This window comes from Photinus pyralis, unplaced genomic scaffold, assembly GCF_008802855.1.
Source record: "Photinus pyralis isolate 1611_PpyrPB1 unplaced genomic scaffold, Ppyr1.3 Ppyr1.4_LG5, whole genome shotgun sequence".
Lineage (NCBI taxonomy): Eukaryota > Metazoa > Arthropoda > Insecta > Coleoptera > Lampyridae > Photinus > Photinus pyralis.
The window spans coordinates 33,817,541-33,843,595 of NW_022170596.1; the positions used below are offsets into that span (position 1 = coordinate 33,817,541).

Sequence of the window (26,055 nt, forward strand, 5' to 3'; positions counted from 1 at the left end):
TTGCAATTTGTGATTATTTGCTTTTCTTATTATTTTAGAGATAAAGTTTAGTTAGGTTTTTGTAGAGAAAAAATTACAAATCCATGCATTGCTACAACTTTTCATTTTTTGAGTTTTGGACCAACAAAATTGTATAACTGAAAACTGGCGTTTTTAAAAAAGTGACCGTTGTCAATGCAATCTTCTTTCAGAAACGGGTCTGTATCAGGATCATTTTCGCGCTTATTTGGAGCTATCGAAAAAAGTTTCAAATAAAAGTTGCAAGATTCGATGGGAGACGTAGGAAAATATTTTTCAAAATGGCGGTTTTCGAGATATTGACATTGACTTCCTTATTTTAAATGGACGCAATGTTGGATTTTTAAATTACAAAACGAGTGATACTAAACACTTAGTATTTCATTTGGGAATCAACCTTGCATTTTTGGTCGTTTTTCGTCAAATTGTTTTGCTATGAAGAAGTACTTCTCGTCAACTTTCCACCCAAAATCCTCGGGATTGGGATAGTACTGTTGCAAATGCGTTCCAGGAAAATTCACCAACAGAAAGAGGGATAGAAAAGATCCATGTTTAGACCAGAACGTGCGGGTTTTTGTTTAAAAGCGAAAGCAATTAAAATGGACTGCAATTAAAATCAGCTTATTCTTGACGTGACAAATAGTTCTCTCTCTGTTTGACACACTTGATATTATTCAATTATATTGTTTTTTTTGTCTATCTAGCACTGGTGCAGATTACACGTAAACAGTCAACCCCTTGGCATGGGCAGACGCAGAATTGTTCAAGCTATAAGATACCTGTCTATAGGTTTGCTCTAAATTAATTAGGGGAGAAAATGTTTCGATATACAGAAATTAACATTGACCGGTTCTACACCCAGTATAAGTTTAGTATATGTTAGTATATGTTTATTTTAATTGTGTATTATTCTTTTTTATCTATGCAGTGTACTAATTTATTATCTACTATATTTACCGACGTGTTAAAACCTATTTATGGTTTACAGACAAATTAAAAAAATTACGTTTAATCGTCTATATTTTTTATCATGTCATCTCTTCTTTTATGATACCCGATGGCTGTCGCGTTCACAGTTTCGTCTCTTTTAAGTGCCGTTTTAAAAATACGCCAAGGGGTGACTTGTTGAATTCCTTGAACGACAATACACCTGTGCATTTTTCTTATTTATTCTTGAATTATCGTTAACCAGTTACGAAAATTTGATCGCGATAGGTGATGATGAAGGGGGTAAAGAAGTCAGCCTGTGAGGGTGGCTTCTCTAGCATCTTCATCGTACCACGTTTATTCTTCAAGGGAGCGTTGTTAATTATATTGTAATTTTAATTGATTAATTATTTATTCAAAAAGGAAAAGAAGCAAAAAAATTCACGTTTATTACTAAGTAATTCGAACAAATATACAGTGCGTTCGAAATAAGAGGGTCACCCAATATCTCTATTGTTTGCGAGATACGCAAAATTTGTCAAATATAATTTTATATGTGACATTACGATCTTTCCGACTCAAACTGCCGGTATCACTTCCGGTTTAACCGGAAATCGATGCGACTTTTGTTTTTCAAATGGAATGCCTATGTTTTTTGACGATATGTAAGAATGAGCAATCAATTTTCTGTGTGACAGTATAAAATATACATATGATTGATATACAAAAAAATGGAGAAATTCATGATTCAATATTTAGAAAATTTATGTACAATGTTTCGTTTTTAAGCTTTACTTTTGCACATTGGAAATGTTTATGGTTTCATATAGGTATATGGTATATGGGTACAAAGGTACGAGTTTTCGTTCACACAGCAAGTGAGGATTGCATCGTAGTCGACCGTGATTGCTAGGTGAACGAAAAGTCGCGGATACTGTCGATACGGTACGGTTTTACATATGGCGTTATACGGTTATCATTTCCAATGTCTCCTATATGGTTGCATGGATTGCGAAATCTATGAATTTCCTTTTATTTGAAGTTTGAATATTTAATTTCATGAAATTGTCTTGTCGAGGACCATATTCCAGAAAAGATTTTATTCACATTCATATTTCTTGCTTTTGGGTAATTACAATATTTCTCAAAATCTGATTCGCATATGGCTTTACGTCTTTAAAATATGGTTCCTCACTGCAACACAGAAAAGCCTTCAGCCATGAAGGGTTTTTCCCACCGCTTTTTATTTGGTATGTTGAATTTTGGTGTAGTTATAGATGCATTATTCCCAGATCTAGAAGTTCTGAGGTTTCAATATTCAATAGAGGTTTTTTTTATTGTTTGTGTTAATGAGACAATGATATTGACTGTAATAGTATGGCTTGAACTAATTTAACCTTCACCTTCAAAAGATAAATGGTAGAAGTAATATCCACACCGACGAATAACAAAGAACTTTTGAAATGGTAATGCACGTTTGCCAATCTCAATGAAAACACGAATTCCCAATAAAAGTCCTAATAATAAGGCGAACTTGGCAAAATAAGATTTTAGACCAAGATTATATCGCAGAAACACTAAAATGGTACTAAAAAACTACACACTTATTTCCCAAACGGCTCACAAAGTTATGATCCTTATTCCAATAATCTATAAAACAGATTTGATTCTTTTATGCATAGTTTATAACTTTGGCTCGAGTAGTCTGAGAATCAATGAAAGAAGAAGTAAGATAAGATGACGTTTAACCGGCGTTAGCAAGACAATTGATTATTCAATTCATTAATTTTCGTGATAAAAGCCAAAAAGGGAGCTTTCTGCTCGTCTCTCTAATTTAAACATCGGAAACGTTACATTGTCAAGATGAAAAGGATAGCTCGCCCATTGCACGGGCCACTTTAGATTCCTTTCGCAGGAAAGGGAACAACTTCAGCATTCGCTCCGGTGAAAACCTTCTCAATGCTGAGTAAACAACAGATCGGCGTTTCCCTTCCAAATCTCATTTTATTCGCCAATATAATTGTGGGTAAATTAGGATACAAGGCGTTTGCTCCTTTTTAAGGTGCGATCAATACTGCTACAAACTGCAACATAAACATAAACCGTTCACTGTATAAGGGTGTTTCCCCAGCAGGATAAAAGGTTTGCGCCATATCTAATTTTCGATACGTTTAGTAGGTGAATGGGTAGAAAATCACGAAATCAATGAAGCGAAAGCACGTGGCAAAATTACAATAATTACGTAAACCAATAAACGGCCTAATGCATAATTTGGGAGGCAAACGTGATATAAATGGATTTGTATATGAATAGCGCTGCAAAGCTGTACAAATTTATGGGACACAGCGGAGTACTTCTATTGGGAAGATTTTATCGTGATTGCTAATCCATCCAGAAGTCTTTCTTTCGATTTTACAGAAAGGAGATCGTCGATAAGCGCTCACCTGGAAGGCAAGGGGATAATGTTCGTAATATGTTTGATGTACAATGTGCTTAAAGCGTGTTTGATCAGAATTTATAACGAGGAGACGGATATACTGAAACACTTTGTGATGTGCATTTTCTTCCAGTAATGGTTTCTTTAACATATTCTCTTATTTGCAGTGGTTTCTTGAGATAAGTGCAGAACATACCAATAATTGTCATACCTTCAATTTGAGAGTGAATTTATGGCATTGCTTTGCTGAATGGTTTAGGTTTTGCAACACCCTGATGTAAGAGTAAATGCATCCCACAGCTTGATAGTAACCTTGTCCTGGTGCTTTACTAATTGCTATAAAATAGTCGTACTTACATAATTAGTGAAACCCAAAGTCTAGCCTCCCAAAACTTGGACAAAAATGCAAAAACGCCTTAAGAAAAATCTTCTGACAGATGACGTCATGACGCCAGTAGACGTAATGACAATAGATTTAGGTATGCTAGCGGATCTCAAACAATAAATGCAGTGACCGTGAAACAAAAAATAATTAATAACTAACTTGAGAAAATAAACTGTTACTGTCATTAAAAAGTAAAACGGCGTCCAATAGAAGAGCATAATACGAGCAGAAAAATGGACATTGCTTCGCGATGAATATTTATTATTTCAATTGGACAAAGGACTCTTGCACAAAAATTCTTAGTTGCTTTAAATCGATGGGGAAAATGTGGAGAACTAAACGCCGCAACAAGAAATGAATGAACTATTGATGGTGTTAAATGACGCCAATTTCCAAATCTGGCTCCGATTTCCTTAAGTGAATGTAGTGGGAACGAATAAATCGAAATTTGGGATGTACGGACACTGATTATATAAAATCTTCCAATTGCCATTAAATCCAAAAATTAGTCTTAAAGATTTTAAAATCATGGAAAGGGATAACGAGCTATTTGAATGGGTCAATCCGCGCGCATGATAGACAACTGTATACAATATGAATATGAACGCAATTCATTATGTAAATGCGTGTACAATGTTTGTAGGTATGCAAATGACAGTGGGAAAATATGGCGTTGATAATGCTGCAAATGATTGGATTGCGTTATAAATTACAGCTGGCATGGAAGGGCCGTTGGTTTTAAGCGATCGTTATGTATTACCCATCGAAGGAAAAAAACGGCAACGATTTATATACATGTTTACTTAGCTGATATTGACGTGCTTTCAACATCGTTGTAATCAAATCATAACATTTGCTTATAACAATGGCAGAATGCCTTGACGTTTTCGGGACGATAAAACCCAACCCTACTCAACAATAATTGCACTTCCTCAGATACAGTACGTCGTTGGGAAATTATTTGTTTTAAATAGTGTACGAGTACCGAATTGTTCATTGTTATGTAACCACTCTGCAGTAATTAACGGTTTTGTATCCCAAATTAAACTCTACATTTCTGCGATATATTTTTACTCTTTCATAAGTGTGCTTTGTTTACTGGGGCCATTACGATTCTCAGTAAAATGTTTGACATGGAAAAATATTGAGAAACACAACACTACATTATTTGCACCACTACTGGCAAGTGAAAATAATTAAAGTTTCTCACAATTAAAACTTATTGTCACATAAATATGAATTACTCGTTAAATGAGGACATGGACTAGCTATATGCACATTATTCGAGAAGCGGATTAGCTGAGCACTGGGCCCTGGGCTTCGGTAGTTTTGTGAACCAACTTTGGATTTATTATTTCATTAGTATTGATCTTTTAAAGAAACAATTTTGTTCTATTCCATTGGATAATATATTGTTATGACTGTGATCAGTTTCTATAGTTCAGTATAAATAGTTACTTTTTTATATAGTGCACAATTTTGTAAATTTTTAGTGCAATTTAATTAACAGAGTTCCAAGTTCTCCACGAGTAAAGTAATGCTTTGAATTAAATTGAATTTTTTGAATGAATATTAAAATTTAAAGAAAGTAGTGTGAGCCTAGAAAATAAAAAACTAAAAAATGAACACAAAATTTTGCGCCTTCTGAAATTTCTCTTGCTGCACCCCTAAAGTTAGAGCCCCGGTCACTATATAAATGACCTCGCCTAGCCGTCAATCTATCAAGAACAGATTCGGTAGATAAAAAAGTCATACAACAATTTTCAAACTAATTAATATGACAACCAGATGTTTTTTTTGTTTTAAGAAGATGTTTTGGGTGCATAAAATTAGGCGCCCTTCAGAAGAGATTCGGTCTTTTAAAAGAAGACATACGAAAAAGCAATACATATAAATCCCTATGTCTACTTTTTAAAAAATATCACTGTATAGGAGATGAAATATTAAAGTCAGGCTGTACAGAATCAAATTCCTTTTTAATATCATTAGATAAATTTAAATTGTTAAATTGGAAGGGACACTATAGTTGCCTTAAAATGAAAAACAGCAGTACCTAATAAAGTGCCATAGGAATTTTCCATGGCACTAGAAACAACTTCCTTTTTAGAATCAGATACAGTACAACCTCGTTAATCCGAATAGATTCGAACCACCGACCTTTCGGATTATCAAATTTTCGGATTATCGCGAAACTTGTGAAAATAATAGATTTGGACACAAGCATTAAGAAATAAACTTTATTCTTTTCAACAAAACTTAAATTTTATAGACCAAGGACAGAAATCAGTTAAATACTGTACGTAAAACAAAATTAAACTTTGTCCTTGTAAAAAAGCTTAACATTCATATGTATTTATGAGTACAGTATGTACATACACAATTATATACAAATAAATCTTTTGGATTATCGTGATTTCGGACTAGCGTGTTTTCGGATTAACGAGGTTGTAATGTACCTCTAACTTATTACCTTTATTAGAAAATTCCTCATCCTGTGTAAGAAACTGTTATGACGAGAACTTCCTCATTGACTACAATTTATTCTCGTCCTACATGGGGATATAAGCAAGCATAACACAAATGTTTGCCTTTGAATAGGCATGGTGCTCTTTTATGGGTAAATAAAATAAGAAATAAACCACTTCGTTAGCTTACCATGATCGCTTTGAGAGCAAAAAATGCAAGGTTGTGGGGATATTTTATTTTCTCTCTTGCTGAGAAACCAAAGTAAGTTTCTTCATGTAGGTATATGTACTTTTATTATTGCGCATCTTGTAATCAATGTTATATGTATTTGCGATTCTATTATCTACGTTTAAACTTGACCATACTAATTGTGACACTAAACTTCAAAAACTCAATAAAATCTTTAAATGTGGGAGAGTCTGTATCTAGATAATTTTTTTTTAGAATCCTTCCATAGATTTTAGATTAATACTTGTAAAGATAATTGCACAAATATGTAATCGTCTAAATTAGGTGTATTTTATTTGTAATATTTCGCAAAACTTAGTGCATCGTTGTATCATTTGATTGTAAACCACCAAATAATTTTCTGGTGAAAAGCGTACCATTTGCCCAAACTTTAGTGCAGAATTTATCAATATGGTAAATTTTTCTATATCGGAATAAGATGAATTATGTACCATGGCATCAAACATTGCTCGAAATGCCGGAAATTTTTCTGGACATCGGTCAAACTTCGTGAAATTAATATCGCGTAAAGATAATTCTTTTTTTACAGGTGACGGACCGGAAGATATTGATTGTTAATCGTTCACCGGTTTACTAATTGACTAGCGTCAAATGTGTGCTAAAATGTCATAATAAATCCTATATCTCTGACTGACTCTGACTCTAACTGTACGACATCTGTGGCAAATTCGTTGTGGTTTTTGGACATGGATAATTTATCCAAAATCTCTGCAAAATCGTCTGTACAGGACATTAATTTATGGGTCAGAGTTGTTATTTGTTTACGCCATGCGCGTTTGATCTTCCCCGCCAGGTGCAGACATTTCAGATGTCACAACTGATACTCACGACACGACGATAATCTGTGGCGTTGAAATTTCAATATGGTAATTTGATATCAATAAGTTGCAAATTAATCAATCAATCAACACCAGAGAAATATTGTTCCCGTTCCGTAAATCTGAAGATAAATAATTTCTTTTTTTGGCAAATTCAAAATCTACTAACCAAATCAATCGTTATAGTCGGTTAACAACAAAATAGTACCGTTTACACAAAAATTCTTTTTACAAAAACCCAATCCGTTTCTCGAAAAAATATGTTATGAAATTTCTAACTACGCTCTGCCACATTATGTTCAAAATGTGTGTTAAAAGCAAGAAGGATTTGTCACTTACTGGTAATTTGACTTCCTTTTCTTCGGGAGCTCCCTGGCACATCTGGTTCTTGTTTTTGTATTCACATTCGTTACCAAAATCGCACGAGATTATTTATTAATCGGCGTTATATCAAAATTGGGCGACTACGGGAATTACCGATTCAAAAGTGGCAACTCACGGAAAAGATGGAAGGAGGGAGCATAAGGTACTTCTCCCACTTGAATTAAACGTTTTTATGAATTTTAGTTGAATATAACTGAATTTGAACAACTAAATCTTATAGGACTGATTATATACGTGCAATTTGAGTCCCACTCCGAAACGTTGTACCTACAGTGAGTTTTTTTTTAATGCGAACATAGGAGTTTGTATGCAATGTAATTTCCCTATGTTCGATTTAAAAAAAAAACACATCAATCTATGAGGTGTGCGCGGTTCACATTCCCAAATCGCGCAACTTGTGTGACTATGAACAACAGCTCTATAGTCTTTATGATGAGCACTCGGTAAGATTTTTTTAAAGAAGCCATGTGAGGCCATGGCAACTTTAGGATACATTTTTCTTTAAACTTACGATAACTTGACCTCACAGGCCACGCACTGACAACACAACTCATTGTGAACCAACCTTCAATTATTTTTAGGTCATGTGCACCTGGAATTCTACTAATTTGATCTATTCAATACATAAATGAAGAAAATAAGACAATAAATACCGAAAACAATTACAATAAATGTTCGAAGTATGTCCTTCTTGACATTCTAAACAATAACCTAACCGATTTCGTAATTAAATTGGACGGCGGTATTTTTAAAAATGTGACAGCTGTCAATTGTATCTACTACTCATTTGAACTACACAATAGATTGATGTGTTTTTTTTTAAATCGAACATAGGGAAATTACATTGCATGCAAACTCCTATGTTCGCATTTAAAAAAAATTCACTGTATATGTCGTAGTATTCCAGGAAATGAAGGTTTTGCCTTGGCAATTTTTTCAAAATTAATCTATTAACTGAAAATTTTGACAGTAGGTAGGGAATAGGATCAAAAATCTATATCATGCCAAATGGCGCTTTCATCCTGCGGGTGATTGCCACCCCATCTCGGGGGTGGCCAATTTTCTATTCTAATTTTAACACCGGAAGTTAATACCTCTTCAGTTATTCGTCACTGAAGGTATGCCTTTTTCATAGAAAAGATCAATGTTTTTAATTGGTTATTCACGAAAAACTCGAAATGTATGCATTTATTTAAAAAAAACTGTGGAGAACAAAATCGTAGCTTTTAAAAGACAAAGAAAATGTTTCTTTTAATAATTGCTGTATAACTAATACGAACCGAGTTGTGGCTTGTCAAAGATTAGCTCTTGTTCGTCAAACACTAAATTAGAGAGTTTCACATCCAAATAAGGGCCAAACTATGCATTTTTCGAGAAAATCTTATAGCATATTTTTTAAGTATTTAAAAAAACCTTTCTTCTTTTTTTAAAAACAAACTTTAGTATAAAAATTAAGTGAGATACGATGAAGATAAGGTAGATCCGTTCTTTTTCAGCAAAAAAAAACAGCGCGCGCAACTCACTAATTACCATCCTAATTAAAATTGGTCCTTCACGTTTTCCAGTTTTCTCTAATTGCGTATTATTGTTACATTCTAGAAGTGTGACCAGTTTAAAATTGAGGCTAAAAATGAAAAACGAAGTTCTGACATTTTGTGAAAAACGTCCTCTTCAAAATAACTACAAAACAACTGGAGATACGTAAAAATGCTACAGCATCCAATTGTAACTTTTTTAATTCCAAACATGCTAAGAGAGAACTTCCTCAAGCAAAAAGACGATTTCAAAACGCCAGGAAAAAAGTGCAAGTAAACACGGGTGAGTTTGAGTCGGAATTTAAAAGCTTAAGGAAGGAAGTGAAGGCACCCAAGGCCGAAAGAAAAACCTTTTACTTAAGGAAGGATCATAAAAATGTATTATAAAGGATCAAGCATGACCAAAACTGACGAAGGACCTGGGTACGGCCCCTTTGGGGAAAGGCTACAAGATAGTGAACAAAAAATGTTTGCCTGAAATACCGCTCTCGGAAGAAAAAAAAAACAGAACAGTGAACCTGTTTCCAAAAAATGCAAGCGATAATTCGGAACGAGGTGCCGATAACAGGTATGGAACCGTTTGATAAAAAAGAACTGAGGTAGCCGTGAATAAATTAGGAGATAAAGGAATGGACAGAAAGAAAGAAAAGGCCTCTTGCAGGTACTGTCAGAACATGGTTACTTTTCGTCATTCCTACACAGGATAGGAAAGGAACGAAATCTCTGGTGCTGATATTGCAATTGCAAAGATGGTGCACACTGATGTCCCGAATGGAATGGGGAATGGTTAATTCTCTTCAATAAAATCAAGGGTTGGCCTGAAGTGGAAACGGTATGCGAAATAATGATGAAATTTGAAAGAAATTGGGAGGAAATAACGGTGACATAATATAAGAACATTCTACAGATGGAGGAACAATGAAAAAGGAAAGGAAAAGAAGACAACGGTGTGCGAACATCGAGCCACCCAACACCATCCAACCCGTGGTAATGATCACACGGTTCCGGATTAGGGATGAAACTATGGATGAAAAAAACTCAAAAGGGCGTTATGGCATTGTCGCTGCATAATAACTCTATTGTGTGGTTCATTCCCCACATTTGTCCGGATGGAATCGACCCGGAGCGGACTAAAAAGATTCCAAAGTTTGGTATTATGCGCGCACTTATCCGGACCGAATCGGCCCGGAATGGATTCTTCTTATCAATACCGTCTGTTCTGTACCGCTTCCGTCCGGACAAGTGCGCGCAATTATATACAATTATATAAAATACAAATTTACTTTTCTCCATGTATGTTATTTGTACAATGTAGAAGATAAACAATAGTGCTGATTCCTCTAAAGGTAACACACACAATCTCCCGTATATCTGCTACAAAACCCGCCATCCCTATTTCCCATACTTCTACACTTTTTATAACACTCATCTATGTCACATTTGGAGGCCAGATTGCATTGGCACCAAGGATCCTTCGTATTCGGACAGTATCCATTAAAATAACCCTGCTTTTCGCATTTCTCCTTGCATTTGGCATTATTGCATCTGGCAGTGTCACATTTACAAACCGTTTTTCCCGTGATGTGATTGAAATAGCATTCACCTTCAATATGCCCCTTCTTTCGACATTCGTGACTACACCAGTTGTATTCGCAGCGATCTGTAAATGATTTCTTATTATTACTTAAAATAATATTAGGTTAATATCACCTCGATAGTTAAGAGTTGCTGCATCGATTGCAATGCAGAACGCAATTATTGCTAGAAAAACAATGGCTTTTGTCATTTATGTTGGTAAGCTATCAACAATGGTTTCGTGTGATTTAATAGAAAATCTCTCCTAACACTAAGATAGCTCCCCACGCGGTTGATAACGAAGCGACAAAAACTGTAACGCGGTGTTTTCGTTTCGAACAGCCTGGCGAGATAAACTTTGTTTTTCGGCGCATCCTTTGAGGAAATGAATTCAAAGGCAGGGCTTGCAAAAGACCTTCCGTGTACTGTATAGTGTATAGTTTATCAATTCTTATGATGCAGTTAGTTATTATCTACTCCACTATAAACATTGTGTAGATATTGAAACAAAGTGAAAGGGAGATGGCTATACTTTGTTTTTTGCTCGGTTTTTTGTTACAGAAGACATATATTTCTCTTAGTTATATGCCCGATTGAAATAGTACTGCCAAGTGAATAATTGGATATCAGCGTCGAAATAAAAATAAACGGTAATTGAAAATAGTTTTGGCCTGTATTTCTCTTATTAATGTGCCGCGAGGTTTCATAATTTAGGAGTAAAAGCTCACACATCCCTCAATGTCTGTTTGCACTGATGAGATCCTGACAACCAAGAGACTTTCGGTATAAGAAGTCACCTCTGTGTCAACGACCTCTAGGTGGGCGGATGAGGGGGTACAGGTTCGAGGCACCTTGCTGTTCAGAAAATGACAACTCTAAAAGTGGAAGAATTCTTCGGGATCAACGGCGTCAGGATGGAGAGATGGGAAACACCTCACGGTATCCTTTGCGGAAGTTCCAGAGAAAGGTAAAGAGAAATATAGAATGTTCGAATTAGTACATTATACATCAAGGGAGAGAAATGCATTATTTTTCCCGCGGTGCGATTTGTAGCCAGAGGGCGAAGCGAAGCGGAGCCCGAGGGCTACAAAGCACCAAGGGAAAATGGCATTTCGCTCCAGAGGTGTATATACTATTTTTTGCATTCGCGTCGACGTTTACCTATACTCTTTAAATGAATTGATGGTTCTTTGAAGATTATAACCACATATTAATCAGGTTAGTGGAGAATTAAGTATAACCGTGGCAACCAATAAATTAAAATTTAATCATGTTAGTCGAGAATTCAGATAAACCATGGCAACAGATAAACAAACAATGTTTGCTGTTGAAAAAGTGCGTGAATTAAAATGGAAGTTGCGGGTTGTTCTGAAGAACCTTATGAAATTACAAACGCCGCTAACGCCGCTGTCGTGAATTTACTACCTGATAAGTCGAAAAAGTTGTATGAAGCAGCATATAAAGGTTTTAAAGACTGGTGCATAGAAAAAGATGTCGCGACCGTCACCGACAATGTTATGTTGGTTTACTTTAGCGAAAAAGCCAAAAAGTACAAATGTTCAACGGTATGGGCACAATATTCCATGGTGAGGTCTTGTATGCTCATTTACGACAATGTTGACATCAACAAATTTCCAAAATTGATATCATTTTTAAAAAGGAATTCTGATGGATATTCTCCGAAAAAATCGAAAATATTTAATAGAGAAGAGGTGGAAAAATTCTTGCTTGAAGCTGACGATGATACCCATCTTATGCGAAAGGTAAAATTGCGTTTACTTAACGTATTAAACATTGCTAACCATTTCCTCTTTAGGTTGCGTTGATTTTTGGAATATCTGGCGCATGTCGCACTGACGAATTGGTCAATATGACACTGGATAACGTTGAAGATGTGGGGTCTTCTTTCATAATTACCCTGCCACATACAAAAAACAAAACATCCAGAACGTTCGTTATAGCGAGTAATGAAGGCGGTAAAGTGGATTTTCTTCAGATAATTCGCAAATACACGTCCCTTCGACCTGGAACTAACCATGGACGATTTTTTGTTTTCTACAAGAACGGAAAATGTACTCAGCCGGTTGGGAAAAACACGCTTGGCAAGGTGCCAAATATGATCGCCAATTACTTAAAATTACCAAACCCAGAACTCTATACGGGGCACTGCATGAGGCGTTCCTCCACCACTCTATTGGCGGATGCTGGAGCTGACATCACCACTATAAAACGGCATGGTGGGTGGAAGTCCACCACAGTCGCGGAAAGCTACATTGAGAACTCTGTGGCCAACAAAACGAAGATTGCAAATCAGATTATTCAAGGTAGCACTACCTCAAATGTCAATATAACATCGGGAGCCAGTTCTGATTCGAATCTATTGATTAATAAAATTCCAGCGGTAAATTTTACAAAATGTGAAAATATAACGTTTAATTTAAATATAAACAATGTACCTTTTTAAGTTTGAGTTAATATAACCTATATAAATATCAGGGAGTTTTCATTATCATTATTTCTCAAGGGACTGAAATGCAATTTCTGTCCCTGTTTTGTGATCATAGAAACGGATTTTTACCCTCGCGAGTGCAAAAATAAATTTTCCGCTTTTAAAATAGACCCCAACTCGGACCTCCGGGGTGGACAGTATCCGAAGAGTAGATTCAAGAAAAACAATGAGAAGAAGGTAAAAGGTAAATGAAGGATGGGAAGTTGGAACATCACATGTGTACTAAAGGAGGACAAACTGGAGAATCTACGAGGAGAAGTGATTAAAAATAGACTTGATTTGATTGGAGCAAGCGAAACAAGATGGAAGGACAGGAATAGGTTAATTGTGATGATGATGTTCTTTTACAGTGGTAAAAAAAGGGGGAGTAGGATTTATTGTCAGCAAGGAACAAAATAAGAAATATAAATAAATAAAATAACTAAAAAAAGACAGTGTAATACTACACTACCGTCTGTTCTACCACTTAACCCTGCTTCTTTACTTCTTCTTGATTAGTCATTATGGCAAAAAGTTCATAGGATAAATTGAAAATGAGAAAAAAGTAGATCGTTTCTATGATTCTCATGGTGTTAGCATAAAACTTACGCTACCCTGTATTATGATAATGGTAACAATTCCGCCTAATCGGCGCAATTCTCGATTCCTGTGTGTTTTTCAGCCAGCGGACATATAGGCACTTATATTTTTTATATTTTTACTTAAATTTTAACCAACATATTGGTTATCCAAAATGTTTTAGAATAGGAAACTTAATTTTCCATTGATGAGGATAGGAAAATATCTTTCTGGATCTAATCCAGTCATATTAGGATATTACCTAAAAATAATTCCCTAAAATGGGATACTTTGCATATGTGTTGTACTAGTACCCGTTAACGCATATAAAAAATCAACACTCGTACATGCTGTGCCGTGCTGTGTCGATGTCATCTTGGAACATGGCGAGCGATTTTCATTTTTTTACCATATTTCACTGACCGTTCGAAATACAAATCATTTTTTACCGACTGTTTAGCTTAGTGGTAGAGCGTTGGGCTACATAGCCGGAGGTCGGGCTGAGGTAAGAATTTACATCTGTGGCAGAGGTGTTAATTTCTTTAGATCAGTTTCGAGCATTCTGCCGTCTACTCCGAATTAGGTCTTCGTGCAGTTTTCCTAATTCGTAAGTTTTATTTTATTTTATTGCCTTTATTTATAGTGGGCGGAGTGTTAGCAATTTGCTACTCTTCCCACTCAGTTAAATACAGCAGTATTATAGAATAACTTAAGACCTGCAGAGACACCTCTAAAAAGCAGTATGCGGGTCACTCTGTAATTGAACGAAAGACTGTTGAGGGCCCAAAACCAGAGGGAATATAAATAAATAAATAAACATAAAAAATACATCATGTCATTTCTCATAGCAATAAATGATAGAAATAAATTTATGAAATGAATAAAACCACATATTAACCGGATGTAGGTATGGCCGAATCAATAATTCTTTGGGCTTCTCGGAGACAATACTGTGACATGTAATCTCTCTATTGAGAAAGTTCCATTAGTATCTCTCACCTCATCAGTTATGGTCAACAAGGAAAACTAGTTCCTACCAGCAGGATCATGTGGTTACATAGCACTCCAAAAGAGCTAAAAGAGTGTTTTAAGTATGAATAGGCACAAAGACCTACTACGATTTTCAACGAACCGTCTATGAGTTCATAAAGCTACAAAATCGTGTCTAATTACTGCTTTCAAAGAAGAACAGTAATAATCTATTATTCCCAAACAGGACTGCATATGTCTCGTCTTAGATGCAAACTTTGCAATTTACAGCAGAAACCATATAACTCGTTGTAGAGCTTCTGAAGATTCTGAGTTTAATTTCAACATCAAAAATAGCAATCTTAAGTTTTGCCGTCGCGATCGTGAAACAGCAATGTCATATGTTCTGAACGTTATTTCATATCATACCCCGCGTCCCATTTGAAATAAGAACTACAGATGTCATTAGAATGCAAAATCATTTGTCTCTCTGTAGCTACCCGTGTGATTTAAGTGATCACTTTAACCACTCTTACTGTTAAGGAGAGATTTAGTCTATACTCACTGAAATCTATTAAAATGTCATTCTAACATCTGCTGTAAAATAAATAAAATAAATGAGAAAACTTCTCGTACACCTTATTACCGCTTGTTGCTATGGCTACAAGGCATTCAATTCTAAACGGTATTCGTCTCTGATATTAGATACCCTCCCTTTTCCTTCTTCACTGAGAAATTGTAAATCGTTTGCATTGTGAGTTCGGTTGTGAAAATGACTACATAATGTAGAAGGGCTTTAAGATGCACTTGCTGGTGGTAGGGCGTTCCGTGCACGCCAGGGCATATTGTTTGTGACAGCGTATGATGACAGTATTACTTGGGTAACCCTCCTTTGAAAATACTAAGAACATTCAATGAAACATTATGGCAATCCACGAATAAAATTTCCCTTGTAACTTCCTAGAAAAAAGAAAGCGTATATTTTGTTAAAGTGAGCTAAAAACTAACAAAACTTAAAGAGTGACGTATCAAGGTTTAATAGGCGCACTTTTCATTTAGTCCGGAGGGACATTTACCATCGCATTTACCATAAGCAGGAGGTTGTAAATGTATCGTCAATATTTAACAGCGCTAACGGCAGTGTCAGCATTAATGGCTTCCACTATTTAACCTTAACGATATTAAATTTTGCCTTAAATACTGAACCATACGGACAAAAGTATTTGTAACATACCTGTCTTTATATGCATTTTTTTTATTTTTTTTTTTTTATTGCCTTTATTTTATAGTGGGCGGAGTGTTAGCAATTTGCTACTCTTCCCACTCAACCCACTATACAATCACAAACAGCCATGCCTTACCTGGGATTCGAACCCAGGACCCTTGTAGCCAAAGTTAGAGCTTCTAACGTAAGCTCTTCTGAGCTACGCAGGTCGGCTTTTATACAAAGAAAAAGGACAAGGCTGACCATTTACATCTTCCAAATGAAATTGCGACATAAACATGTCGGAACGAACAGATAAGGAAGGTTAATTGAATTCAAAACTCAACTTATATGAAAGAATGGAGAGCTGTATTTAATTTAACCGCTATGAATTGTTGTTAATTATGTAAAATAAAGAAATCATTTTGATAAACATTTTTTGAAAATCTCTTCACGCGGCATATTTCATAAGAGACCATATCACACTCGCGCCTATCCGCCCGTACGCGGCCCGTTTTATGAATATGGTCTCTATTACAGGAGTAGGCCAAACATCCAATTTCCTAAGTCAGAATTAAGACGGTCCATATCGAGGGTACGATGTTACTCATCGCAAAAAGAAGAGGTTGTTTGATTTTTGGCATGCGGAAAGTAGGGCTACATCAAACGCAACAGCGACCGGAAGAGTTAGGCGACTTGAGTCCATCGATATGATGAGTATGAGACATTTTACTTGCCATAAGGACCACGAGCTACTTCAATTGCGAAAATAAATTTATAGGCAATTCACCGTAGGTACCTATTTCTTAAATTTGATCAAGCTCTTATAATACAAGTAATTAGCACAGCTTAACAGTTCAAATTGCGTATTGAAGGGAAGGAAGCAATTAATGGAATTATTCCGGATAAGTTTTATGATTGATAGTTTTGCCGAAACTTCAACTGAACTTTACCTTTTTTGCGATCTGCATTACATTAAAGCAATGAAATTTTAAGAGCAACTTGGTCGTAAGGTGTTTTCGAGTATAAATTACCGTAAAGTAACGTTTTATAAAGTTTCCGCAAGTTTAAAGTAGCAGTTGGTGTGCTGCATAAATGAAACTAGAAGCTATTTATCGAATTGGACTTTGTTAAAATGATATAGTTTGCCGTACCGTCTAACGATCTCGAACATAATAATTATCGTTACCGGAGATTTAAGTAAACAGTGAGCTTTAGTTGTAATATATTACTTACTGTATTAATTATTTTGAGTCGCAATATTGCGCCGGGTTGCATGCAGCGTATATACCATCACAGACAGTAACATTTGCTAAATTGTTTACCAGGGAACTTATTACTTTCATTTCAACGATTGCACGATGTGTATCCGGTTATATTGGAATTTTGACGTTTGACCTCATGGTAATCCAATGTTTATGATGTTAACTGGGGTACATTGGGTACAGGGGCGGACTGGCACGGGGGGGCGGGTGGCGATTGCCACCTGGCCTGTAGATCATAATGGCCCGTTGGAAATTTATAAGTATGTGCTGTATTTAGTTTCTTGCACTATTAATAAATTATTAACACGTTTCTTTAATTGGGGTTGATGTTAGGTTGTTAAAAAATTCTGTTTTAATTGAAGTGTTTTACAATGAATTTATCATTTTTTGTCGTAGCATGAAAGTGCTGAAATACAATGATAGGCGACGCACCTCGTGTGGATTGTATATTTTGTTACTTTTAATTATCAGCTGCAATTTAAAAAAAACTGTATGGTAATTGATTTTCGAGAAAGGAGTACTTTAAAATGTTTTTGTGGTGCACCTCAGAGCTAACCCCCCCCCCCCCCCGCCACCATCATTATTAATGCAATTCCACCTGGCCCGCAGTTACCCAGTCCGCCCCTGATTGGGTATAAAGCACTTATAAGAGACCCGCATATACTTACTTAAGGAGGATTGGACCTATTATGGGGCTGTTTTCTTTTGATTTATTATATTTTCCGGTGTCAATTACAGATACAAATAAACAATTTTGGAACCTACACAGAGAGAATTGTTTATATTGTAGTAGTAGCAGCATGTTAAGTGGTTAATTTCATTCACCTTGTTTATGTGGGAAAAAGCGTTTTAACACTCTATTGCAAATTATACTATGAAAGTGCGAGCTATAAGGCATGTCGTTCTATGTTATTCCAGACAAAGACTTATTGTCGCAGAAAATTCACAATTAAGCAAAAAGCAGCGTAGCGCCCCTAATTGTTATTTCCTCGTTAGGGATTCGAGCCAAAAAATTAGAACACAGCCCTCTGATGGTCGAGGAAGACAAGACTGAAAGGATAATAATATAAACGCAAAAAGTTAACAGAAGGAAGTGATTTTAATTCGCTTTGGGTCTTTAATAGCAAAATGCGAAGACGGGATATTATTTATTATTTATTTATTTATTATTTATTATGCCTCTCTTGTTCTGGGCCCTCAACAGGCTTGCGCCCAATTACAGAGTGACCCGTATAATGCTTTGATATTAATAATTGGGTGGCCTAACTAAGAAGGAATTTGCTTTTTCAACATAATCTCAACATAATCTCCTCTATAAGAAGAAAAAAACCAACACTATCAAAATAGAAAAATTCAAGAGAAAACACGGCCTTGGGATAACAAGCAACCACAAGGATACTGAGAATTAAATAAAATATGAAAATATAATAAGATTATTGACTAGTTAACCAGGTCTTATATTATAAAGGGAATGAAATAATATATGCTTTTTAACGATTCTTTTGAATTTGAAAAAGTGTAGAAGTTTTATACATCCTTCGTTTTGGAAGTGTTTCCCCAGAAAACTATTCTCTGTGGTGAACGGAAAATATCAATAACTCAAAGTCCCTATACAAAGTGCTCGTTTTTAAAAATTACAGTATTAGAACAATCGCAGAGTATTAGTGACGAATTTAAGGAATAAAGCGACGACGATTTACAGGAGGCGTCGAAAACAATAGGTACGAACGCACGTTGTGCTAGACCCCAGGTTTAAAAATGTCGTGATGAGGTATAGTAGTTATTTATTATACTTATACAAGGGAAAAAAGTAATAGATTTTAGGTCGAGGTCGTGTTGTCAAAAAGCCAAGAGCTAAAATCTAATATTTTTCCCGTGTGTGTTACACTATTTTTTTCCGTGACGGGAAAAACGATATAATGGTAAGTCAGAAAATGATCGATTTGAAATTTGAAATGTTAAACTAGTAGGCTGTTGTCTGTACCTAGGGAGTGCCACCTGATACGATACGATACGATACTGACGAGTTTTGTATTAAATTTTACCCAAAATCGTATTTTTAATATAAAATTTCGATTTTTATATAAAACTTTTGTGTAATGTCAATTTGTCAGTGATGACAGGAGTCATTATAGACATTTAGCATGTCACAGATGCGGTCGGTAAAGTGACGGTGCGTCCGGTAAAGTGACTGTGCAGCCAGTAAAGTGCATGAAAATGAAGGTTTCAGGACGATTTTGAGTAAAGTTTATTTTATGTCCAATATTTTGTTGTATTTGGGATTGCAGTAGCTCGAGCAGTAGCTTGTCGAATTTGTCAGATCAGCCAGGTAAAATAAGATGATGTTGAGAGCGAAATGTACTTTTGATATAAAGGACGTGACTCTTGCAAAATAAAATAAGTCTACGTTTATTTATGTGTACGCGGTATATGCGAGTATATAGTATAAAAAAGCGAGGACTTTTTTTCCCGGGGACATTTTGTTACCTGTCAACAGAGACAAAATATCACACGTTTTTCCCGTCACAGAAAAAAATAATTTGCCTTTATGGGTGAGTGTTGCAAGACTTTAGACATATGACCTTGTGTTAGATAATCTTGAATAATACTGGAGTACTGTATCCTAAGACCCTCATCATTTTCCAATCTTTTTTCAAGGGAAAATCTACGGTGGGCTGTGATGACGAATCACCTAAAAAATAACTATCTATTTGAAAGGGCAAAGCTACGGTGTACGCTTCCCGTTTATAAGTTGATTTAAAAAAGTTTTCACACTCTCTATATCTTCATCGCTCAAGCTCACAAAATCGTCTTAATAATGTTTCAAGTGAGGAATTCGTTGTAAGGAAAAAAATATCAATCAATCAATCAATCAATCTTTATTTGTCCGTATACCATAAATAGGTTTTGACACGTCAGAAAATATAGTAAATATTAAATTAGTACAATGCATATATATAAAAAGAATAATAAAAACAGTTTAAAATTTCAAATAAATAAAAGCTAGACAGACCATGTGGCTAAAACAGAATAATATAGATTATAAACAATTTAAAATTTTAGTTAAAAAGAGACAAAACAGAGATAAAATATAAACAAGTAAAGGTAAAAATGACTAAAGAAAATACTACTACACAGATACACAAAATTAAAGTAAACAAACAATGAAATAAATTATATCATTAAAATTATTTAATAGTTCTCCAAGGCGTATGTAAATATTCAGTAACGTTATAAAAAGAATGACTAAATAAGTGCGCCTTAACGACTCTTTTAAATTTAAAAAAATTGTAAGGTTTGATACAATCAGGAACGATATTGTATAAGTCGACCCTTAGACTGTTATTTTTAGACCTACTTAGTTTATAATAGAACGTTTTTATTTTTTTTTTTGGTCCTCGTGTAGAATAGTTGTGAGAGAAGTCATTGGTTTCAAATTTATTTTTGTTTTTATGAATTTCCAGTATGGTGTAATATATGAAAACAGATGGAAGAGGCATAATATTTAATTTTTTAAAAATAGGTCGGCAGTGAGCACGATATTCAGCATTTACGATTATACGGATTATTTTTTTGCAATAAAAACGCCTTGCTCGCTTTGGAAGAGTTACCCCACAAAATTACACCATATTGTATATGTGAATGAACTAAAGAAAAATAGCACGATCTTAGGGTGGCTATACAAAGTGATCGTTTTAAATTCCTTAAAATAAATAATGATTTGGATAACTTAGATAAAACTAAATCAATGTGATTGCTCCAAGTGAGTTGTTCATCAATATATATGCCTAAAACTTTAACACACCTGCCGGTTGCAACCTTATTGTTTGTGGAGAGGGTAATTATGTGAGTTTTATCTTCATTTAGTTTTAAATTGTTCTTATTAAACCAGGTTATTTCTAATTGTATTAAATTATGACTTTTAAGGGCTAGAGTTTCGATATTTTGGTCCGAAATCAGTAATGAAGTATCGTCAGCATATGCAACAGCGTGATATATGTGAATTGGAGGAATTACTGGTGCGCAACCCATTAGTACATATCTAAGTATTGTCCCTATATGGGCTAAGGGGTATTCGGAGGACCACTAAACGACGACTAAATTCTAAGGATAAGGAATTAGCGTGAGTGCCACTGTGCAATAGATACCTTCGTGCAAATTTCCAAAGGCGTCTAATCCGTAATAGTCATATTCATATCTACCATGATGGTAATATGCCAATGTGCCATATTTTATGAAATCATAATATGTGTCTGGCTAATAACTAATATTAGACAATAAACTACTTTATTTTTCATTAGCCTTTTATATGTCAATTATATCTGCCATATGAGATATATAAAGCAGTCTATGACGCCCGAGGGCATAATGAGAGGGCATTAATGAGATGACAATCCATTATGCCCTCTCATTATGTCCTCAAACTGCATGTCAAATATATTGACGGAGTTATGTAATAAAAAAGATGCTACTTGATTCGTATGAAGCACTAACAATAATCATTACATTTGTATATTGGAAATGCATTATTTGGAACGATGAAAAATAAAATGTTGTATGCACCTCAGGCATTACTCGATATTTAACCCTCGGGCGACTTACAATCCCTCGGGCCAGAGGCCCTCGGGCTCTGTCGCCCTCGGCATAAATATCACCTTAATGCCCTTGATACATAAATAACTATTTGGTTCATGATCAGCTTTTAATTTCAGTTACATAATTTGTCAATTTCACCTTACGTAGCTTCGTTATGGTTCAATTTATAAATGAAATATGCAACCAAGTGAAGTGAAATGAAAATATTAGTTAGAAGCAATGTTAAACCTTCGCGTGTTTCAAATTAAACGTTAATTCCAAATTAAGTGTGGGTTTTATGAAGTGAAATACGAAAATGAATTATGTGTAAAAGATAAAAGGCCGATGTATTTTCCTTTTATCCCTTGTATAATACAATTTTGTATTCGTATTACTTATTACCTTACTGAAACACCCATTTAAATTGGAGTGCTTAATTCAAAATGAATAACGTTCTTTAAATCAGAAGGATCTTACTAACAACTTAGTTTACGGGTTAAGCTACAAATACGTTACTACTACTAAACGATTTGAGAATTAGTGTACAAGTACAAATAAACGTTCAAAACAAACGTTTATTTATTCTCGACAACCGTATTCAAATAAATTGTTTTGTCGACTTTAAATAAGTACCTGTCACTTCTTTAAATAAGTAGTATACCTTTAGTTATTCAGCTACGGTTACTAAAGGTTTTCCTCAGTGGTGGTTCACTTAGTGCCACCATAAAAGGGTGTTTGGTTTCCGAGGAAAGTCTAAGATGCGGTACACATGCCTTTTAAGAAAATTCTTAGCGGATTTTCCTTAAGAGGGAAGATAGCTATTGTCTGCGTTTACCAATGTGTCCGTCTGTGTAAATATCTACTCTCCTTTTAGTATGGTCATATTATGTGTGTGCACAAGTTTACTTTAGAAGATAGCAATTAATAATGTTGGTGGATCCTCTTCTATATGTCGTATCATTAGAACCCTTGAGTGTTATAAAGTAGCCAAAAAATAACTGCCTAACGCTAGGAAAATAGTGAAAAACTTTTGTGGCCGAGACAAAAAGAATTCGGATTACTAAAACAAAAATGTAATTAATTAATCGCACTTTTCACAAGTTAAACCGTTCAAAATAAAGAGGTTGGATTTAAACACCCTTTGGGATAATCGTTGATGAATTCAAAAGAACTCGAATTTCTGCTTTTTAATGAATTTATTCTGTTTGCCTAATACATGGCAATTATCTCGAATGAGAAATTAAAGCATTCCCCGACATACAAAATGGAATATTATTCTATTATTTGATTTAAATTCCAATATTTGACGAATAAGAACCTTCCTAATAATTAATAACGTTTAGAACACCGGAATGTGGTATAAAAACGAGCTAGTTGGTGGAAAACAATTGCACATTCTCATTTCCTTTTCCTTACTTGTATTGTACCCTTTATTTCCCTTTCAAATTCTATATTCCTTTTATGTACGTCAATTCGAGCGTAAATTTTCAATAACCTTTTCAAAACACAAACACACCTTACGCTAAATGAAAAGCGCGAGCTTGTTTCAATATATTGACATCGAAAATTATTCGCCCTTCAGGAAAACCGATACAATAGCTTGCAGACCACATCCGTGGAAGTTAATACAGTTTGAGAGAAAATTAACAATGTGGTGGTCCTGCAAATTAAATTTGCTGCTCTGTAAAGTTATAATAGTACGGTATACTGAACGGACCGACAGGACGTAATCTAATTAACCATATATTGTTCCGCAATAAGATTGAGTTTTTGTACAAGTTTACTAATTAAGAAGATTCAAACGTGAAATAATTCATCAACGCAGTTCTCATGAAGGCCAATGGTATGCATTCACTTTACATCTTCATATAAAATTTAGCTAATGCCCCCTCAAATTGGAGGAAATTCGTATTATTCCCCAATTATAACTTGGCCCATATGCAAAAATTAGGGCAAAATATAACGATGATGTTTCACCCTAACTTTTAACAAAGGAATTAATAATCCGCATGTAATGAACGCTAATGATAGAAAATCTACCGCAACGCCAGCCCCAAAATTGAATCGTTTCTCAATGAAGGGATTTTCATGTCACCCTTTTAACGAGAAACACAGGAAAGTCGTTATGAAATATTTAAAAAAAAATGGCAGTAAGTTAATAAATTGAGACGAAACGTTCTATTGACAGCTTAAGCATACCATAACATTTCAAAGGCGGCAGGTGTGGCGCCCATAAAACTCGTCGTCGACGTTCAGCTTTCGATCTATATACCATTTTAAGTTTGAGATTAATCACAATACCTGGTGGAAGGTAGTGTGGGTGCTGTAAAAAGTGAACTTCTACACCAAAAATTAATGGCGGCTAGATTATTTTATGAGCTGTCGAGCTTCAAACTTTTACTATTTAAAGCGTTGGTAGGAAAAAAACACAGTTTTAAACAGTTACTGCTCTCATTTTAATTTTGTTACACCTACTCCCGTTTTTAGGTCAAGTACTCCTGGTTTATTGATTAAGCTCCTTAATAATTCTCTAGTATCTGAGATGGGGAACTTCTTAGACATTAAAAGTGGTTCCATGGCGTAAGGTTGTAGGTTAGTGAAATTTATGCTGTTTCTATAAAATTCCATTATGAAAAGGGTATGAAACTTGGGAGCTTTTCGGAGCTTTCGAAGTTTCAGGCGAGTTCATTGTAAATTTAGGTAATAGACGGTTCCATGACGGCATTGTAAATGGGATGCTTGGCCACATAACGCTGGACACAGTTAATTTGGTGTGCAATAGAGGTTGCGAGATCTCCAAAGGTGGAGAACTGCCCTCAACTTTAGATGAAGGATCTTAGATTACCTTGCAGTCGTCGCAGTGGTGGGCAATTGAGTAGGTCTGACCGCAATCGTAGCGGGTTAGCACCTCAGCAAGTTCACACGAGATTCGAGCGGCCAACGCGTCCACCTCGAGCAGTGCGTCCAGCAGGTGGCGGCAAGTTTCGTCATCTTGGAGCGCGCTTTCGGGCATCGCCGTATCCACCGCGTGTTCGCAGCAGTGGTGCATATGAAGTCCCTGCAGCGCGCGCCGCCTGCGGTCAGGGCTGGAGCCGCGGCCGCACACCTCGTCTTTGTGCGATTCTTCCAAATATTGAAGGCACTGAGTAGTACTGTTGCCGGAACAGGGCGGCGGACAAAGGGGCCCGGGGCCCCACATGGCGGAGCACGCGCCCTGCAGGTCGGCCGCGCTGGTGGGCTGCAGGTCGCACGCCGACAACCAGGGGTTGATGACTTCGAGCGGCGGGGTGGCGGCGAGCGCCAAGCCGGCCATCAGCAGCAGCGACAGGCCCGCCAGGGCCCGGAGCATTCTGTGTTGCAGGGCGCGGTGGCGGCTCGGTCGTCGGCAGTCACGGGAGCCGGGAGCATCGCTGCGGGCGGCCGGAGTGCCCCCCCTCGCGGCTCCAATCGCCCCCGGGGGCCAACTGCCAGGGCCCGCTAGGCCGCCCGGGTGCGGGCCCCCCACAGCCTACGCTCATGCTGCATGCTCACCGTTGCACATCACATCACTGCACTACTACACACTAGACGCTCACGAGATGTCCGCCATCTTGAGTAGGTATGTTGGTCACAGTCCTCCCCGCCCGGGCGCGAGCTGTGCCGGCCGTCTCTCGCTCGACACTGGCGCGGTGGCGGCGTCGAAATACGCAAGCGCAGCCTAAATCGATAGCCGCCCCCAATCAATCGCGCCACCTCGCATGCACGTTGATAATTCGTTGCAACAACACGCACGCGGTCAGGTGTCGACACGCTGCAACTTCTTGTTTGACGACAGGACGGCGCCTTTTGTAGAGATTTTTCGCACTACACGCAGTTTCAAATTCACCGAAGCAAAATTTAAAATCACTCTCTCTATTAACTTTCCAAACACAAACAGAGTTTCACAGGAAATACATTTGCCTACTCTACCCACATTCCTCAGTTTTACCACATCTAAGCATTAATGAAATCCGTTTAAATATCAAAAAACACGCTTAAAAAATAATTAAAACGGATGGACTAACCTAATCCCGCGCAAAATAATTACAGAAAGTAAGTTTCGGCTTGCTAGTTGGTTCGAATCCGTAAGTAATTTCAACGATCACTTTTGCCTCTATCAGTTTTTGTAATTAAAATTCCGCTTCCCCCATTATTTTTATCAC

The 26,055-nt window shown here is 36.3% G+C and overlaps 3 protein-coding genes across 4 annotated transcripts in view; 1 reads left to right on the forward strand and 2 right to left on the reverse strand.

Annotated features, from left to right (window-relative positions):
* LOC116171531 overlaps positions 1–25,513 on the reverse strand; it is a 128,861-nt gene extending 103,348 nt beyond the window's left edge. For both annotated transcript variants that reach the window (XM_031488423.1, XM_031488421.1), the window contains exon 1: positions 24,720–25,513. In XM_031488423.1, coding sequence (XP_031344283.1) covers positions 24,720–25,223 — 504 coding nt within the window. In that variant the 5' untranslated portion in view covers positions 25,224–25,513. The remainder of the gene's footprint in view (positions 1–24,719) is intronic.
* On the reverse strand, positions 10,485–11,057 carry LOC116171533. The gene is made up of 2 exons (XM_031488425.1): positions 10,930–11,057; positions 10,485–10,879 (listed from the first exon to the last, which is right to left on the reverse strand). The coding sequence occupies exons 1-2, from the start codon at positions 11,003–11,005 to the stop codon at positions 10,560–10,562; spliced, it is 396 nt and encodes a 131-aa protein (XP_031344285.1). The 5' UTR covers positions 11,006–11,057; the 3' UTR covers positions 10,485–10,559.
* LOC116171532 lies at positions 11,803–13,381 on the forward strand. Its single transcript, XM_031488424.1, has 3 exons — positions 11,803–12,012; positions 12,072–12,557; positions 12,611–13,381. Exons 2-3 carry the CDS (start codon positions 12,144–12,146, stop codon positions 13,256–13,258), a joined length of 1,062 nt encoding a protein of 353 aa, XP_031344284.1. The 5' UTR covers positions 11,803–12,012; positions 12,072–12,143; the 3' UTR covers positions 13,259–13,381.
* Positions 25,514–26,055: the final 542 nt, after the last annotated feature.